This window comes from Melospiza melodia, unplaced genomic scaffold, assembly GCF_035770615.1.
Source record: "Melospiza melodia melodia isolate bMelMel2 unplaced genomic scaffold, bMelMel2.pri scaffold_28, whole genome shotgun sequence".
Lineage (NCBI taxonomy): Eukaryota > Metazoa > Chordata > Aves > Passeriformes > Passerellidae > Melospiza > Melospiza melodia.
In genome coordinates this window covers 8,159,759-8,179,872 of record NW_026948600.1, presented here as the reverse complement: position 1 = coordinate 8,179,872, position 20,114 = coordinate 8,159,759, and the positions used below count along the sequence as shown (strand labels likewise).

General features: G+C 51.4%; 1 protein-coding gene across 1 annotated transcript; it reads left to right on the top strand.

Moving 5' to 3' along the window:
* Positions 1-661: 661 nt before the first annotated feature.
* On the top strand, positions 662-11,100 carry LOC134433884 (fructose-bisphosphate aldolase A-like; the record flags this gene model as incomplete). Its single annotated transcript, XM_063182584.1, has 7 exons — positions 662-740; positions 4,431-4,591; positions 6,416-6,499; positions 7,420-7,594; positions 9,236-9,253; positions 9,619-9,800; positions 11,005-11,100. Coding segments are annotated over 7 exons (795 nt in total), but the record flags the coding sequence as incomplete, so codon positions are not given.
* Positions 11,101-20,114: the final 9,014 nt, after the last annotated feature.

The following is a 20,114-nucleotide window of genomic DNA, read 5'->3' as shown; positions in this document are numbered from 1 at the left end:
TTTTTCCTGCTTTGTTTTACTCCTGAATCAGGAGTCTCTCTAACCCCTCTAGAAATCTCAGCTTTCATTTTATATACACTCCAGACAGTATAGAAAAGGCTTAATAAATTAAATGCCAGAAAGATGGTTTCTTTTAAACTCGGGGGAAATTCAGTATTTTCTAATAGAGATGTCAACAATTTGGAGGAGAAGAAGGAAGACAAAGGCTGAAAAGCCCCTTCCCCTTCTTCTCCCCAAACAAACTGAGTACACAGCCGTAACAACAAGCCATACATTCCTGAAACAAAGTCCAGCATTTTTATCCAACACATCATCACACATAAGACCAGCACATCTGAAGTGGGTTTAGGGAGTGACGTGGGGACATTTGGGGACATCAGGGACACTTTGGGGACATCAGGGACACTTGGGGACACCAGGGACATTGAGGGGACATCCGGGACAGTTTGGGGACATCAGGGGACATTTGGGGACATCAGGGACATTGAGGGGACATCAGGGACACTTGGGGACATCAGGGACAGTTTGGGGACATCAGGGACATTTGGGGACATCAAGGATGCTCTGGGGACACCAGGGACACTTGGGGACATCAGGGACAGTTTGGGGACACCAGGGACACTCGGGGCCATCGGCGCCGTGCCGGTGTCCCTGGTGTCCCTGTGATGCTGTCACTGTCCCCCAGGTGGACAAGGGCGTGGTGCCCCTGGCTGGCACCAACGGCGAGACCATGACCCAGGGTGAGTGACAGCCCTGTCCCCAAGGCCACCATGGTGTCACCAAGGCCACCGCCGTGTCCCCAAGGCCACCATGGTGTCCCCAAGGCCACTGCCCTGTCCCCAAGGCCACCATGGTGTCACTGTCCCTGTCACCACCCTGTCCCCAAGGCCACCACCATGTCCCCAAGGCCACCATTGTGTCACTGTCCCTGTGACAGTCCTGTCCCCAAGGCCACCACCATGTCCCCAGGGCCACCATGGTGTCCTTGTCTGTGTCACAGCCCTGTCCCCAGTGCCACCGCTTTGTCCCCATCCTTGTCACAGTCCTGTCCCCAAGGCCATCATGGTGTCCCTGTCCCTGTCCCCAAGGACACCATGGTGTCCCCAGTGCCACCACTGTGTCCCTGTCACCATCATGTCCCCATCCCTGTCACAGTCCTGTCCCCAAGGCCATCGCGGTGTCCTTGTCCCTGGCCCAGCCCTGTCCCCAAGGCCACCATGGTGTCCCCAAGGCCACCGCTGTGTCCCTGTCCCATCCTTGTCCTCATCCCTGTCACAGCCCTGTCCCCAAGGCCACCATGGTGTCCCCAATGCCACCGCTGTGTCCCCATCACCGCTGTGTCCCTGTCACCACTCTGTCCTGAGTGCCACCACTGTGTCCCCATTGCCACGGTTCTCTCCCTGTCACAGCCCTGTCCCCAAGGCCACCATGGTCTCTCCAGTGCCACCATCGTGTCCCTGTCTCTGTCACCACCGTGTCCCCATCCCTGTCACAGCTGTGTCCCCAATGCCACCGTTCTGTCCCTGTCCCAGCCCTGTCCCTATCCCTGTCACTGCTGTGTCCCCAAGGCCACCATGGTGTCCCCAATGCCACCACCATGTCCCTGTCACCGCTGTGTCCCTGTCACTGCTGTGTCCTGAGTGCCACCACTGTGTCACCCCAGTGTCCCCATCCCTGTGTCACCATGGTGTCCCCATCCCCGTGTCACCACCGTGTCCTCAGTGCCACCACTGTGTCCCTGTCACAGCCCTGTCCCTGATGCCACCACAGCATCCCTGTCCCTGTCACAGCAATGTCCCCAATGTGTCCCCAAGGCCACCACAGTGTCCCTATTCCTGTGTCATACCTGTGTCCCCAGTGCCACCACTGTGTCCCTGTTCCTTTGTCACCCCGGTGTCCCCAATGTATCCCTGATGCCACCACTGTGTCCCCATCCCCGTGTCACTGTCGTGCCCCTGATGCCACCACAGTGTCCCTATCCCTGCCACAGCCGTGTCCCCAATGCCACCATGGTGTCCCCAGTGCCACCATGGTGTCCCCATCCCCATGTCACCACCGTGTCCCCGTCCCCGTGTCACCACCGTGTCCCTGTCCCTGTCACAGATGTGTCCCCAGTGCCACCATGGTGTCCCCATCCCTGTGTCACCGCTGTGTCCCCATCCCTGTCACAGCTGTGTCCCCAGTGCCACCATGGTGTCCCCATCCCCATGTCACCACCGTGTCCCTGTCCCTGTCAAAGCTGTGTCTCCAATGCCACCACTGTGTCCCCATCCCTGTCACAGCCCCGTCCCCAATGCCACCGCTGTGTCCCCGTCCCTGTCACAGCTGTGTCCCCAATGGCACCCCGGTGTCCCCATTGCTGTGTCACAGCTGTGTCCCCAATGCCACCCCGGTGTCCCCATTGCTGTGTCACCCTCCCAGCCCAGCCCGTGCCACCCCAGGGTCCCGTGTCCCTGATGTCCCCAATGTCCACAGTGTCCCCAGTGTCCCCAATGTCCCCAATGTCCCCAATGTCCCCAACACCCCCAATGTCCCCCAACATCCCCAATGTCCCCAATGTCCCCAATGTCCCCAATGTCCCCCAACGTCCCCAATGTCCCCAATGTCCCCCAACGTCCCCAATGCCCCAGTGTCCCCAATGTCCCCAGTGTCCCCAATGTCCCAATGTCCCCAGTGTCCCCAGTGTCCCCAATGCCCGCAGTGTCCCCAATGTCCCCCAATGTCCCCAATGATGTCCCCAACGATGTCCCCAATGTCCCCAAATGTCCCCAATGTCCCAAAATGTCCCAGAATGTCCCCAGTGTCTCCAATGTCCCCAAAGTCCCCAGTTCCAATTTTTCCCTTTCCCCACCCATTTATACCAATGTCCCCAATCCATTTTTTCCCAATTTTCCACCTTTTTTCCCCATTTTTCATCCAATTTTTTCCTATTTTTTCCAACTTTTTCACTTTTTTTCTCCAATTTTGTCCCATTTCTTCTCAATGTCCCCAACGTCCCCATTGACCCCAATGTCCCCAATGTCCCCAATCCCATTTTTTCCCAATTTTCCACCATTTTTTCTCAAATTGCCACCGATTTTCCTCCTTTTTTCACCTTTTTTTTTCTCATTTTTTCACCGATTTTTCTCAGATTTTCTCAAATTTTTTCCAAATTTTTCTCAATGTCCCCAACGTCCCCAATGTCCCCAATCCCATTTCTCTCAATTTTCCACCATTTTCCCCCAATCCCATTTTCACCTTTTCCCACCCATTTTTCCCAATGTCCCCAATTCATTTCTTCCCCCATTTTCTGCCCTATTTGCCCCATTTTCCATCCAATTTTTCCCCAATTTTTCCCCAAAATTTTCTCCAATTCTTTCCCAAATTTTCTCATATTTTTTCTCAATGTCCCCAATGTCCCCAATGTCCCCAGTTCCAACTTTTCCCTTTCCCCACCCATTTTATACCGATGTCCCCAATCCATTTATTCCCAGTTTTCCACCGTTTTTTCCCCATTTTTCGTCCAATTTTTTCCTATTTTTTCCAACTTTTTCACTTTTTTTCTCCAATTTTCTCCCATTTCTTCTCAATGCCCCCAACGTCCCCAATGCCCCCAATGTCCCCAATGTCCCCAATCCCATTTTTTCCCAATTTTCCACCAATTTTCCTCTTTTTTTCACCATTTTTTCTCAGATTTATCTCCATTTTTTTCCAAATTTTTTCTCAATATCCCCGACGTCCCCAATGTCCCCAATGTCCCCAGTGCCCCCAACACCTCCAATGTCCCCAGTGTCCCCAGTGTCCCCAATGCTCTCCAGGTCCTCCATGATCTCAATGTCCTCATTGACCCCATTGACCCCAATGTCCCCAATGTCCCCCGTGTCCGCATTCACCCCAATGTCCCCAATGTCCCCAATCCCATTTTTTCCCAATTTCCACCATTTTTCCCAAATTTCTGCCGATTTTTCTCGTTTTTTCACCATTTTTTCTCAAATTTTCTCCAATTTTTTCCAAATTTTTTCTCAATGTCCCCAATGTCCCCAGTGTCCTCAATGTCCCCAATGTCCCCAATCCCATTTATTTCCCAATTTTCCACCATTTTTTTCCTCAAATTTCCACCGATTTTCCTCATTTTTTCACCATTTTTTCTCATTTTTGCAGGAATTTTTCTCAAATTTTCTCCAATTTTTTTCCAAATTTTTTCTCAATGTCCCCAACATCCCCAATGTCCCCAACGTCCCCAACGTCCCCAACGTCCCCAGTGTCCCCAGTGTCCCCAATGTCCCCAATGTCCCCAATGTCCCCAATCCCATTTTTTCCCAATTTTCCACCGATTTTCCTCATTTTTTCACCGTTTTTTCTCGCTTTTTCACTGTTTTTTCTCCGATTTTTTTCCAAATTTTTTCTCAATGTCCCCAATGTCCCCGATGATGTCCCCTGTCTGTCCCCAGGTCTCGATGGCCTCATGGAGCACTGTGCCCAGTACAAGAAGGACGGCGCTGACTTTGCCAAGTGGCGCTGCGTGCTCAAGATCACAGCGCACACGCCCACGCGCCTCGCCGTCATGGAGAACGCCAACGTGCTGGCGCGCTACGCCAGCATCTGCCAGCAGGTCACACCCTGTCCCCAACTGTCCCCAGGGTGCGGGGAGGGAGCTGCAGGGCAGGTGACACCAAGAGGTGGAATCTGGAGGGGGTTTGGTGGCATCTAGAGGGGGTTTGGTAACATCTAGGCTGGGTTTGGTGTCACTTGTAGAGGGTTTGGTGGCATCTGGAGAAGGTTTGGTGACATCTAGAGAGGGTTTGGTGGGATTTAAGCATGGTTTGGTGGCACTTGGAGAAGGTTTGGTGACATCTAGAGGGGGTTTGGTGGCATCTAGAGAGGTTTTAATGGATCTAGAGGGGGTTTGGTGGCATCTGGAGAGTTTGGTCCATCTGGAGGGAGTTTGGTGGCATCTAGGAAGGGTTTTGTGGCACTTGGAGGGGGTTTGGTGGCACTTAAGGATGGTTTGGTAGCATCTAGATCAGGTTTGGTGGCTTCTGGAGAGAGTTTAGTGCCATCTAGGCTGGGTTTGGGGACACAAGGAGGTGACTCAGGTCCATGGAGAACACCAACGTGCTGGCGTGCTACGCCAGCATCTGCCAGCAGGTCACACACTGTCCCCAAGGGTCCCTAAGGGTCCCCAAGGGTCCCCAGGGTGCAGGGAGGGAGCTGCAGGGCAGGTGACACCAAGAGGTGGCATCTGGAGGGGGTTTGGTGACATCTAGAGGAGTTTTAATTGATCTAGAGGGGGTTTGGTGGCATCTAGAGAGGGTTTGGTGGCACCTGGAATGGGTTTGGTGACATCTAGTCAGAGTTTGGTTCATTTAGAGAAGATTTGGTGGCACCTGGAGGGGGTTTGGTGACATCTGGAGAGGTTTTAATGGATCTAGAGGGGGTTTGGTGGCATCTAAAGGGGGTTTGGTGGCATCTAGAGAGGGTTTGGTGGCATCTAGAGAGGTTTTAAGGGATCTAGAGGGGGTTTGGTGGCATCTAAAAGGGGTTTGGTGGCATCTAGAGAGGGTTTGGTGGCATCTAGAGAAGTTTTAATGGATCTAGAGGGGGTTTGGTGGCATCTAGACAGGATTTGGTGGCACTTAGAGGGAGTTTGATGGCACCTGGAGAGGATTTGGTGGCATTGGAGAGGGTTTGGTGGCATCTAGGAAGGGTTTGGTCCATTTAGAGGGGATTGGTGGCATCTAGACAAGGTTTGGTGGCATCTAGAGAGGGTTTGGTGACACTTAGAGATGGTGTTGTGGCATCTAGAAATGGTTTCGTGGCATCTAGACCAGGTTTGGCCACACCTGGACAGCATTTAGTGGCATCTAAGCTTGGTTTGGTGGCATCTAGAGAGGGTTTGGTGGCACTTGGAGAGGGTTTGGTGGCATTGGAGAGGGTTTGGTGGCATCTAGGTTGGGTTTGGTCCATTTAGAGGGGTTTGGTGGCATCTGGACCAGGTTTGGTGGCACCTGGAATGGGTTTTGGTGGCATCTAGAGAGGTTTTAATGGATCTAGAGGGGGTTTGGTGGCATCTGGAGAGGGTTTGGTGGCATCTAGACCAGTTTTGGTGGCACCTCAGTGCTCTGGGCTCCCCTCCTGCTGTCCCCACCCCACCCATTGTATCCCCAATATCCTCAATGTCCCCTGGTTGCTGACATGTCCCCCTGTCCCCTCGGCGTCCTCAGAATGGCATTGTCCCCATCGTGTCCCCAGTGTCCCCATTGTGTCCCCAATGTCCCCAGTGTCCCCAGTGTCCCCCCTGTCTGACATGTCTCCCTGTCCCCGCTGTCCTCAGGACGGCATTGTCCCCATCGTGTCCCCAATGTCCCCAGTGTCCCCAATGTCCCCAGTGTCCCCCCTGTCTCACATGTCCCCAATGTCTCCTCGGTGTCCCCAGAACGGCATTGTCCCCATCATGGAGCCCAAGATCCTCCCTGACGGTGACCACGACCTCAAGACGTGCCAGTACGTCACCGAGAAGGTCAGTGCCACCCCCAGAGTGTCCCCAAGTGTCCCCAAGTGTCCCCAGGGGCGGGGTGACACCGGGAGGTGGCATCTGAGGGAGTTTGGTGGCGTCTCCAGAGGGTTTGGTGGCATCTGGAGGTGGCATCTGAGGGGGTTTGGTGGCACCTGGGTGGCTTTGAGTCCCCTCCAGGTGTCCCCAAGCTGTCCCGGTGTCACCTCCTGGTGTCCTGTGGTGGTTGGTGACACCAGGAGGTGGCACCTGGACAGGGGATGGTGGCACCTGGGGGGTTTGATGACACCTGGACAGGAGTTGGTGGCACCTGCTGTGTCCCCAGTGCTGTCCCCGATGTCCCTGGATTGTCCCCAATGAATGATGTCCCCAGTGTCACCCCCAGGTCCTGGCAGCTGTGTACAAGGCCCTCAGTGACCATTGTCCCCAATGTCCCCAGGTGCCGGCAGCCGTGTACAAGGCCCTCAGTGACCAATGTCCCCAATGTCCCCAGTGATGTCCCCAGGTCCTTGCAGCTGTGTACAAGGCACTCAGTGACCACGACGTGTACCTCGAGGGGACACCAATGATGTCACCATGTGTCCCCAATGTCCCCAGGTGCTGGCAGCCGCATACAAGGCACTCAGTGACCACCACATGTACCTCGAGGGGACACCAATGATGTCACCATGTGTCCCCAATGATGTCCCCAGGTGCTGGTAGCGGTGTACAATGCCCTCAGTGACCAATGTCCCCAATGTCCCCAGTGATGTCCCCAGTGTCCCCAATGTCCCCAGTGATGTCCCCAGGTCCTTGCAGCCATGTACAAGGCGCTCAGTGACCAATGTCCCCAATGTCCCCAATGTCCCCAATGATGTCTCCAGGTGCTGGCAGCCGTGTACAAGGCGCTCAGTGACCAATGTCCCCAATGTCCCCAATGTCCCCAGGTGCTGGCAGCCGTGTACAAGGCGCTCAGTGACCACCACGTGTACCTTGAGGGGACATTGCTGAAGCCCAACATGGTGACAGCGGGACACGCCTGTGCCACCAAGTACAGCCCCGAGGAGATCGCCATGGCAACGGTCACCGTGCTGCGACGCACCGTGCCACCCGCCGTACCGGGTCAGTGTCATTGTCACCTGTGTGTCACCTGTGTGTCACCTGCGTCATTGTCATTGTCACCTCTATGTCATTGTGTCATTGTCATTGTGTCATTGTCACTGTCACTGTCACTGTGTGCCACGGCCACGGTTACCGTGCTGAGACGGACCATGCCACCCGCTGTGCCAGGTCAGTGTCACCTCTGTGTCACCTGTGTCATTGTTATTGTTATTGTTATTGTTATTGTTATTGTTATTGTTATTGTTATTGTTATTGTTATTGTCACTGTCATTGTGTCATTGTTATTGTGTTATTGTTACTGTTATTGTCATTGTCACTGTCACTGTGTGCCATGGCAACGGTCACCACGCTGCGACAGACGGTGCCACCCGCCGTGCCAGATCAGTGTCACTGTCACCTGTGTGTCATTGTCACCTGTGTGTCATTGTTATTGTGATTGTCATTGCCATTGTGTCATTGTTATTGTGTCATTGCCATTGTGTCATTGCTATTGTGTTATTGTTATTGTCACTGTCACTGTGTGCCATGGCCACGGTCACCGCACTGAGACGGACCGTGCCACCTGCCGTGCCAGGTCAGTGTCACCTCTGTGTCACCTGTGTGTCATTGTCACCTCATTGTCATTGTTATTGTGATTGTCATTGCCATTGTGTCATTGTCATTGTCACTGTCACTGTGACATTGTTATTGTGTGCCATTGTTATTGTCATTGTTATTGTCACTGTCACTGTGTGCCATGGCCACGGTCACTGTGCTGAGACGGATGGTGCCACCCGCCATGCCAGATCAGTGTCATTGTCATTGTCATTGTCATTGTCACCTCTGTGTCATTGTCACTGTCATTGTCACTGTGTCACTGCCACTGTCACTGTGTGCCATGGCCACAGTCACCGCCCTGCGCATGACGGTGCCACCCGCTGTGCCAGGTCAGTGTCACCTCAGTGTCACCTGTGTGTCACCTGTGTATCATTGTCATTGTCATTGTCATTGTCATTGTCACCTCAGTGTCCTCTCCGTGTCACCAGTGTGACATTGTCACTGTCACTGTGCAATGGCCACGGTCACCGCCCTGAGGAGGACGGTGCCACCTGCCGTGCCAGGTCAGTGTCACCTCAATGTCACCTCAGTGTCCCCACAGGGATCACGTTCCTGTCGGGGGGTCAGAGTGAGGAGGAGCCTCCATCAACCTCAATGCCATCAACCGCTGTCCCCAGTGTCCCCAGTGTCCCCAGTGTCCCTGAGGTGTTTCTGTGCCATTCCTGCTTTATCCCAATGTTTCAGTGATGTCACAGTGATGTCACAGTATCCCCTCGATGTCCCCACAGGGATCACATTCCTGTCGGGCGGCCAGAGTGAAGAAGAGGCCTCCATCAACCTCAACGCCACCAACCGCTGTCCCCAATGTCCCCAATGTCCCTGAGCTTTGTCTGAGCTGTGTCACTGTCCCCAGGCTGATGTCACAGTGTCCCCTCGATGTCCCCCCAGGGATCACGTTCCTGTCGGGCAGCCAGAGTGAGGAGGAGCCTCCATCAACCTCAACGCCATCAGCCGCTGTCCCCAATGTCCCCAATGTCCCTGAGCTCTCTGGCTGTCCCAATGTCCCCAGGCTGATGTTCCCATGTCCCTTTGGTGTCCCAGCAGGGATCACGTTCCTGTCGGGTGGCCAGAGTGAGGAGTAGCCTCCATCAACCTCAACGCCATCAGCCGCTGTCCCCAATGTCCCCAGTTTCCCCAGTCTCCCTGAGCCATCCCAGTGTCCCCAGACTGTTCTAACAGTGTCACAGTGAAGTCACAGTGATGTCACAGTGATGTCACAGTGTCCCCTCGATGTCCCCGCAGGGATCACGTTCCTGTCAGGCAGCCAGAGTGAGGAGGACCCTCCATCAACCTCAACGCCATCAACTGCTGTCCCCAATGTCCCCAGTGTCCCTGAGCTCTCTGGCTGTACCCAGGCTGTCCCAGTGTCCCCAGGCTGATGTCACAGTGTCCCCTCGATGTCCCCACAGGGATCACATTCCTGTCAGGTGGCCAGAGTGAAGAAGAGGCCTCCATCAACCTCAACGCCATCAACCGCTGCCCGCTGCCGTGTCGCTGGGCACTGACCTTCTCGTACGGCCATGCCCTGCAGGCCTCGGCCCTCAAGGCCTGGGGCGGCAAGAAGGACAACACCAAGGCAGCCCAGGAGGTGTACATCAAGAGAGCCCTGGTAGGTGGCACCTGGGGACGTTGGGGACACCTTGGGGACGTTGGGGCCACCATTGGGGTCTTGGGGATTTGGGGCTGTTGGGTGTTTGTTGGGTTGGGTTGATCATGGAGAGGTGGGAGCTGAGGAGCCACATCTGAGGTGGGTTCAGAGGGTGAGGTGGGGATTTTTGGGGTCTTTAAGGCACTGGGGACCTTGAGGACACCTTGGAGATATTGGGGACATTGAGGGGTCTTGGGGACGTTGGGTGTTCCTTGAGTTGGGTTGACCATGGAGAGGTGGTGACCATATCTAACATGGGTTCAGGGAGAGGTGGTGACCATATCTAACATGGGTTCAGAGGGTGAGGTGGGGACATTTGGGGTCTTTAGGACATTGGGGACACCTTGAGGACACCTTGGGGACACCTCAGGGACTTGGGGACATTGGGGACATTGAGGGGACTTGGGCTGGGTCAACCATGGAGAGGTGAGAGCAGAGGAGCCACATCTGAGGTGGGTTCAGAGGGTCAGGTGGGGACACTTGGGGTCTTGGGGACATTGGGGACACCTTGGGGACATTGAGGGGTTCAGGGTGTGGGAGTGGTGGGGTTGGCAGGAGGAGATTTGGGGGCGACACCTTGTGGGGACACAGGGACAGGGACAGGGACAGGGTGGCCCAGGAGGTCACTGGGGACCTTGGGGACAGCAGCGCCCCAGTGTCCCCAATGTCCCCAATGTCCCCAACACCCCCAATGTCCCAAATACCCTGAGTGTCCCCAATGTCCTCAGTGTCCCCAGTGTCCCCAGATGTCTCCAGTGTCCCCAACACTCCTGGTGTCCCCAAGGTTCCCAATGTCCCCAATGCCCCTGATGGCCTCAATGTCCCCAACACCCTCTGATGTCCCCGATGTCCCTCATTGTCCCCAATGTCATAAACACCCCCAATGTCCCCAACATCCTGAATGTCCCCAGTGTCCCTGATGTCCCCAGTGTCCCTCTCTTTCCCCTACTGTCCCTGGTGTCCCCAATGTCCCCGATGTCATAAACACCCCCAGTGTCCCCAACATCTTGAATGTCCCCAATGTCCCCAACAGTCCCAGTGTCCTAAACACCCTTGGTGTCCCCAATGTCCCCAATGTCCCCAACCCCCCTGATGTCCCTGCTGTCCCCTGTGTCCCTGCTGTCCCAGCTGTCCCTGATGTCCCTGCTGTCCCCTGGTTCCCCAGGCCAACTCCCTGGTGTGCCAGGGTAAGTACACCCCCAGTGGCACTGTGGGGGCGGCGGCCAGCGAGTCCCTGTTCGTGTCCAACCACGCCTACTGAGAGATGGACATCACTGACCATCACTGACCATCCATGGACACCTGCTGGACATCGCTGACCATCCATGGACACCCCCTGGACACCCCATCCATCCACACCTACCAAGCAGCGAGTCCCTGTTGGTGTCCAACCATGCCTACTGACCACCATGGACATCACTGACCATCACTGACCATCCATGGACATCTGCTGGACACCCACTGACCATCCCCTGGACACCCCCTGGACACCCCAAACAACCACACCTGCTGACCACCCGTGGACATCACTGACCATCCATGGACACCTGCTGGACACCCACTGACCACCTGCTGGACATCCATGGACATCTGCTGGACACCCCATCCAACCACTCCTCCTGACCACCCATGGACATCCATGGACATCACTGACCATCCATGGACACCTGCTGGACATCTGCTGGACACTGCTGACCACCCTCTGGCCATCTGCTGACCACCTGCTGACCGTCCATGGACCTCCTGCTGACCATCTGCTGACCGCCCATGGACCTCCTGCTGACCATCTGCTGACCGCACACTGACCTTCTGCTGACCACCCATGGACCTCCTGCTGACCATCTGCTGACCACTGACCATCTGCTGACCACCCTCTGGCCATCTGCTGACCATCTGCTGACCGCACACTGACCTCCTGCTGACCACCCATGGACCCCCTGCTGACCATCTGCTGACCACCCTCTGGCCACTGACCTTCTGCTGACGATCCATGGACTGCTGACCACAAGCTGACCTCCTGGTGACCATCCACTGACCACTGACCACAAGCTGACCACCTGCTGATCATCCATGGACCTCCTGCTGACCATCCATGGACCTCCTGCTGCCCATCTGCTGACCTTCTGCTGACCATCTGCTGACCCCTGACCATCTGCTGACCACCTGCTGACCACTGACCACCCTGTGGCCACTGTGGTCACTCTGTGGTCACCCTGTGGTCATTCATTGGTCACTCTGGTCACTATGTGGTCACTCTGTGGTCACTCATTGGTCACCCTGTGGTCACCCTGTGGTCACTCTATGGTCACCATGTGGTCACTCAGTGGTCACTCTGTGGTCACTCTGTGGTCACTCATTGGTCACTTAGTGGTCACTCATTGGTCACCCTGTGGTCACTCTGTGGTCACCATGTGGTCACTCAGTGGTCACTCTGGTCACTCTGTGGTCACTCTGTGGTCACTCATTGGTCACTCAGTGGTCACTCATTGGTCACTCTCTGTCCCTCGCTGTCCCCCCCAGAGCAATAAAAGGTCTCGGATGAACCCAAAACGCTCCAGGAGTTTTTATTGGGGTTCAGCCCAAGTTTGGGGATTTTGGGCTGGTTTGACCCCAAATTTGGGGATTTTGGGGTGGTTTTGGGGTGGTTTGATCCTAAATTTGAGGGATTTGGGGGAAATTTTTACCCCAAATTTGGCATTTTGGGGTGGCTTGGGGTGATTTGATCCCAAATTTGGAGATTTTGGGGTGATTTTGGGGTTGTTTGACAACAAAATTTGGAGGTTTTAAGGTGGTTTAATCCCAAATTTGGGGGGTTTGGAGGTAGTTTGACCCCAAATTTGTGGGTTCTGGAGAGGTTTGGGGGTGGTTTGACAACAAAATTTGGGGATTTTGGGGTGGTTTGGTCCCAAATCTGGGGGGTCTGGGGTGATGTGACCCCAATTTTGGGGATTTTGGGGTGATTTGACCCCAAATTTGGGGATTTTGGGGTGGTTTGATCCAAAATTTTGTGGTTTTGGGGTGGCCTGACCCCAAATGTGGGAATTTTGGGCTGGTTTGGGGTAAGAATTCTGTGTGTCTCAGGCTCTTGCATGAATCCCACCCGGCCGGCTCGGGACCCTGGCCCACCCGGTCTCACATGGACAAAGTTTATTTTCTGACCCCAACATTTATAGTTCATAACTTTCCAAAAGTGTAAAAATGTGAAGTTTATTTTCTGAGTCCAACATTTATAATTTATAATTTTCCAAAAGTGAAAAAATGTGAAGTTTATTTTCTGACTCCCACATTTACAGATTTCCAAAAGTGACAAAATGTGAAGTTTATTTTCTGACTCCAACATTTATAATTTATAATTTTGCAAAAGTGAAAAAATGTGAAGTTTATTTTCTGACTCCAACATTTATAATTTATAGATTTCCAAAAGTGAAAAAATGTGAAGTTTATTTTCTGACTCCCAACATTTATAATTTATAATTTTCCAAAAGTGAAAAAATGTGAAGTTTATTTTCTGACTCCAACATTTATAATTTTCCAAAAGTGACAAAACGTGAAGTTTATTTTCTGACTCCCACATTTATAATTTATAGTTTTCCAAGAGTGACAGCGGACCGGAAGGTGGCAGTGTCACCTCTCCAATGACCCTGGACAAACCAACAGTCCATCAATTTCTCCTCCTCCATAAAGGAAGGCAAAACAATGAGTTATTTACAGAAATTGTGTGAGAAAGTTCACCACAAGAATGTCAACGTCAGAAGGCTCAGAAAATCTTAAAAACCAGGGAGACATCGCATCCTTTTCCGTTTAAAAAAGAAGAAAAAGAGAAAATTAACAATATGAAAAAGAAACCTTGTGCCTTGTCCGCAACCTGCAACGAGAGATGGTGATTCACCATCACAGGATGATTTGAGAGTTATTATTATGAAAAAATAATACAAAAATTTCAAAACATAATAATACAAATATATATTAAAAATAATAATTATAATTATAATAACAATATAATTAATACAAATACAAGAATATAAACATAAACATAAACATAAACATAAACATAAACATAAACATAAACATAAACATAAACATAAATATAAATATAAATATAAATATAAATATAAATATAAATATAAATATAAATATAAATATAAATATAACTACAAATACAAATACAAATACAAATACAAATATAAATATAATAGTAATAAATACAAATTCAAAAACTAAAAAAAAAATTGATTTTTTGATGATTTTTATCAAAAAGAATATATTATGATTTTTATTTTATTATTCTGCGGCACAGTGAGATGGCTGACTGTGCACAAAGACTTTGCCCACCGGCCGTGCGGGGTTTCACCGTGCATTCCCCATTTTGGTTTTTGAAGAAGCCGCTCCCCAGCACCACAAGCGCGTTCTACAAGTGCTCGACCAGTTGTGATAGTGGAGCCCTGGAAAAAGTTAAAGATAGAATCTAAAATGTTAGGCTTTGTGTGTGTGATCTTTTTCCCAGATCAACTGCACCTGCGCAAGCGGAATGATAAATTATATAATTGTTAGATGTGATGATTGTTTAGTAATTAAATGTAATTATTATATAACCATAAGTAGAATAGTGAGAAACTATGTCGGAAATTCAGAGAGGGGCTAAATTTATGTATACAATAGAACAATATAAGTTTAGTAATTAACATGAAAGTTATGTAACGATAGAGTATAAACCATGATCATTTCGGATGTATGGTCGGAGTCACATTTGGGTTGAATATACTCTGATTCCCAGAGCTCTTAATAAAAAGCACCGCATATAATCGCTCCGTGATTATGTGTTTCTGAACGCTAACAGTCGGAGAACGAGGGACACCAAACTTGTGCGAGACACCCCACAGCTGCAGCAACTGCCGCACCTTCTGCGATGCGCAGGCAGGACCATTGTTGGTTTTCGCAGCAGAAGGTGTTGTTATCACATTTCTAGAGTGGCTTGGGGGTGATTTGACAACAAAATTTGGGGATTTTGGGGTGGTTTGGGGTGGTTTGCTCACAAATCCCTGAGAGTCCCAGCTCTCAGGCTGCCACAGCTCTCGGCTGTCCCATCTTACATCACGTCGGGGTCACCACTTGTCACTATCAAATTTCTAGAGTCCCAGCTCTCAGGCTGCCACACCCCTCGGCTGTCATATCTTCTATCACGTCGGGGTCACCAATTGTTCTATTCATATGGTTGTTATCTTATTTCTAGAGTCCCAGCTCTCAGGCTGCCACAGCTCTCAGCTGTCCCATCTTACATCACGTCGGGGTAACCACTTGTCATTATCACATTTCTAGAGTCCCAGCTCTCAGGCTGCCACAGCTCTCAGCTGTCCTATCTTCTATCACGTCGGGGTCACCAATCGTTGTATTCGTATTGTTGTTTTCATATTTCTAGAGTCCCATACCTTCTCAGTGGTTTTCTCACAAGCAGCTCTTCACAGCAGTGTTGTTCCTGCTTCTTGGTCAGTGCTCCTCCAAGGCTCTCCCTGACGGGCCGACCCACCCCCTTTTATCCCAGTTATCTTCATTGGCCACAGCTGCCGCCCAATTAAGGACATCACAGCTGCGGCCCATTTAGAACAACCAGGATCGGGGCAAGGCCACTTGTACAATACATAGATTTTACTAGGACTCCTACTGTAGAAGGTGTGCCCAGAACGGCAAAGGCCTGCCTCCAGTGGGCGAGGACATCATGGGCCTTCTCCCCCGTGTGAGCAGAAGCCCACATCGCAGAGGAGAACGTGTCCACAGTGACATGCACATACTCAAACCAGCCAAACTTGGCAACCTGGGTGATATCGGTCTGCCAAAGCTTCAAGGCCCTAAGGCCTCTGGGGTTTACCCCTGCTGGTAGAGGCGGAGCAAGTGCGTGGCAGTCATCACACGACTCAACAATGTCACGAGCCTCAGCTGGCGTCAGCTGAAACTGCTTCTGCCGGGTATGTGTGTTCTGGTGGAAAAACCCACGCGATGCCTCGGCCTGTGTGAGTGTATCAGGCTGAGGCGCTACCCACGCTGGGTTAGCCAACTTGTCAGCCCTCACGTTACCTTCCACTATAAAACCTGGCAAATCGGTGCGACTCCTCACATGCAGAACACAGAATGGATGAACCCGGGCCTGGATGGCACACCACAAGGTCTTCAGTAAATGAAACAAGGCAGGATCTTCAACTTCCTGAAGGGCGGCTGTGGTGAGCTGGGGGTCGGTCTCTTACTCCAGGCAACAACAAGAGGACACAGTCTCAAGTTGCACCAAGGGAGATAGAGGCTAGAATTAAGGAGGAAGGTTTTCACAGAAAGAGTGGTCAAATACTGGAATCATCCACCCAGGGAGGTGGTGGAGTCACCATCCCTCAATGTGTTTAAGGGAAGACAGGATGTGGCACTTGGTGCCATGATCTAGTTGAGGTATTAGAACATGGGTTGGACTTGATGACCTTAAAGGTCTCTTTCAACCTAGAAATTCTGTGATTCTGTGTGTGATTCTGTGATTGCTGACCTCCTTCAAAACCGAATGACCCAACTGCTGTGCGATATCAGCAACATAGGCGGAATCCGTGACCAAGTTGAAAGGTTCCTGGGAAAATTTCCCAAATGCCATGACAGCAGCCCTCAGTTTAACTGATTGGGCTGACCCATCCTCATGGCCTTCCAGAACCTGCCACCCAGATCCATCCCTCCAGGTAACAATGGCCTTTCCTGTTCTCCCTGAACCGTCAGTGAACACGGTGGGTCCTTGCACGGGTTCCTGGCTATTTTTGGGCTGCAAAGAGATTTGTGTGAATTTTGCCATTGCAGTAGCCTGTGGCAGGGCAGATGATAAGTGATCTGCCCTGAAAAGCTTTCCAGAGCACTCTGCAGGGACACACTGTTTGCAAAGCTCCAGTCAAAATCCCCCGTTGCACCGGGAGTATGATCTTTGCAGGATCCGCACCCATCAATTCCAAACACCGTTTCTGGCATTTGATTATCAAGCGAGCAATCAGCTCAAACAATGCAATTGCCGTCTTCTGTGGCTGATGGGGCAGGAAAACCCATTCCAAAACGTGCAAGGAATCAGACCATTTGTCACTCCATTGGCCAATGATGTCTGTGGGATGTGAATCTGGAGTGGTGATGAACACAGTGACATCAACGGAGGGATCAATGCGATAAACCTGACAAGCCAAAACAGCTTGTTGAACCACCTCCAATGCCTTACTCGCCTCAGGGGTCAGTGTGCGAGGCGACTTTAGATTGTTAGCATTCAAAAACACATAATCACAGAGCGATTATATGCAGTGCTTTTTACTAAAGAGCTCTGGGAATCGGGGTATTACCCAAATCTGATCCCGACCATACATCCGAGATGATCATGTTTTTATACTCTATCGTTATATAACTTTCATGTTAATAATGAAACTTATATTGTTCTATTGTATACATAGATTTCAGTAAGCTTGGCCCCCCTCTGAATTTCCAACATAGTTTCTCATTATTCTTCTTATGGTTATATAATAATTATATTTAATCACTAAACAATCATCACATCTAACAATTATATAATTTATCATTCTACTTACGCAGGTGCAGTTGATCTGGGAAAAGTCAAAGCCCAACATTTTAGATTCTATCTTTAACTTTTCCCAGGGCCCCGCTATCAAGATCAGAGTCTCCTTTCAACAAATCATACAGAGGAGACAGCTGTGCGTCGCTTAGTCCCAAGTACGGACGTAACCAAGTGATGACACCTACCAATTTCTGAGCATCATTCAGTGTCTTCACAGAATGCACAAATTGCACCTCCTGGTGACGGATCATCCATTCCAGAGTTTTGACCCCCAAGTTCTTCCAAGGCGGTTGTTGTTGAACCTTTTCTGGAGCCACCTGCAGTCCATGAGCATGCAAAGCATCGGGCAACCGAGGCTGAATCCTCAGCAGCTCATCCTCAGAGGATACAGCCACCAAAATTTCATCCATATAATGATACAGACGCGCATCAGGAAACTGCTTGTGAACTCCAGACAAGGCAGGAGAATTCTGCATGCCCTGGGGCAACGCCCTCCGTTGATATCTCTGCGCAGGCTCAGCCTCGTTAATCGCTGGCACTGAGAAGGCAAACTTCAGTCTGTCATCAGGATGCAAAGGAATCATAAAGAAACAATCCTTCAGATCCACAATGAGGACTGGCCAGTCTGCGGGAAGCATGGTAGGCAATGGCATGCCCGCCTGCAATGTTCCCATGCTTTCCATTCCGGCATTAACTGTTCGGAGGTCTCGCAACAACCTCCACTTCCCAGATTTCTTTTTGATGCAGAAGACAGGAGTGTTCCGGAGACTGGTAGAAGGCTCCAGATGACCTTGTGTGGGAATCCACAAAATTAAAGGATTTTGGGAAAGCTGCAAGATGCAGGCCTCAGAGAGAGCAGAACTCTGAGCAGAGCTATGCAGCAGCCATGAGATAGGTCAGCAAAAGAATTATTTAAACTGTAGAAAAGCAAGGGCAAATAGAACAATGGTCTGTGTATTAACACTTGTCTGAATAGCTCTCTAAGCTACAGAAAGTTTATCTAGCAAGATATTGGGAAGGTTAAAGCTTAATAATGGGGCTCTGTGCATTGTGTTTTAAGGCTTACAAGCAGGTATTGTATTCAAAATAAGAAAGTGTTGTTTTAACCAAAGGTACCTGTGCTTATGGGGATTGGATAGAACTACTGTCAATGTGCTCTTGCTTTGTGTGATTGGTCAAGAAATTTATAAAGTAAGTTGTAACATTAAGTTCCTGGTCTGCTGCCTGGAATGTGAGCTGCTGGCATCTTCCCATTGTCATAATCATGTAACGAGACTGATGCTGAAAATTAAAGCAGCTCGGGGCACGTTCTACAGCAGCTCTGTCTGGTTCATGGTTTGTACAAAGCCCCCCTGCCGGCTCCACCCTGGTCCAACTACTCCTGCACCAGGTTCCGAAGGGCGTCCAGTTTATCTTGAGGGAGGGGCCACTGCTTCTCCAGACAGGTTTGTCCACCAGCCACCGAATAAAAGGCGTAGGACACTCTGCGCCCTTCATCGCAGTGACCCCCATCAAAAATCCGTCCCGATGCGCTCCCTCCAGACAGACAGAACATCCCTCCCCCAGAGGTTGGCAGGAGTAGAAGTGATATCAGGCCTGACCCAGGCTGTCTGTCCCGCCGGGTTCGTGACCAGCATGGGCCACTGGCTCACGTAGCATTGCGCCTTCCCTCCCAGGCCCGCAACAGACGTCCCCACTGGATCCAGGGACTACTCTGGGAGCCAGGCGGAGAGGGAGAGAACCATGATGTCAGCATCGCTGTCGAGAAGCCCGTGGGGGTGGATTTCCGACAGTGTCACACCAGGAACGGACAGGGTACACAGCATCTCGGGACAGTCCTTGGTCAGGACAGCAGTCCAGCGAACTTGAGGTGAGCCCAGTGGATCCAAAGCCACCAGCTGCACGTGACCGGTCAACTGTCCTGTGAACAGAGGACTTAAAAGGCACAAGTTGAGCAAGTCGTGTCCCTTTGGGGATTGTGACGGGAGGGGGTGGGTGTGGAGACCATGGCACAAATCTGCCCTGTGAAATCTGCATCCATGAGCCCCAGGGGCACAACGATGCCCTGAAGGGTGGCACTAGACCTCCCCACAAGGACAGCACTCATGCCCCCACCCAAGGGACCAAAGGCATCCAGGGGAACCTTGTGTATTTTACAAGATTATGAGACAACTGTTGCTGCGGCACAGACATCCACACCTGCTGATCCGCGGGTGCTGGCTGCAAGCCGGCAAAGGAGACCTCCATCGGCTCCGGGGTCTGGAGGGAAGCTTGTGTCTGGGCACGTCCCTGCTGTGCGCTCCGCTTCACGTTTCCCGAGCCCGGTAATGCCTGGCCATTAACATGGACAGTCGCCTTACAAACGTTGGACATGTGATTCGGCCTACCACACCGACCACACAAGAACATGGGGAATCTGAACTTCTGTGCCTTCTTCCCCTGCTTCTTGCCAGCCGGCGCAGTCCCCTGCTGTGGCCACCTGCCCTGCAGTGCCGCCCAGACCGGCTGCACAGCGAAATGTGTGGACACCGACAATGGGATAGTTGCGAATTCTAATAATAACTGAGGAAAATAAAGCATGGAAAAAGGCCTTTGAACCTATCTTTTGTTTGCAATTAATCCTAGTGGATTTAGGAGCATTGGAATTAAGGTGTTAAGGATGCTCCTTTTTGTTTGCATTTCATCCACATAAAGCTCTGCAATAA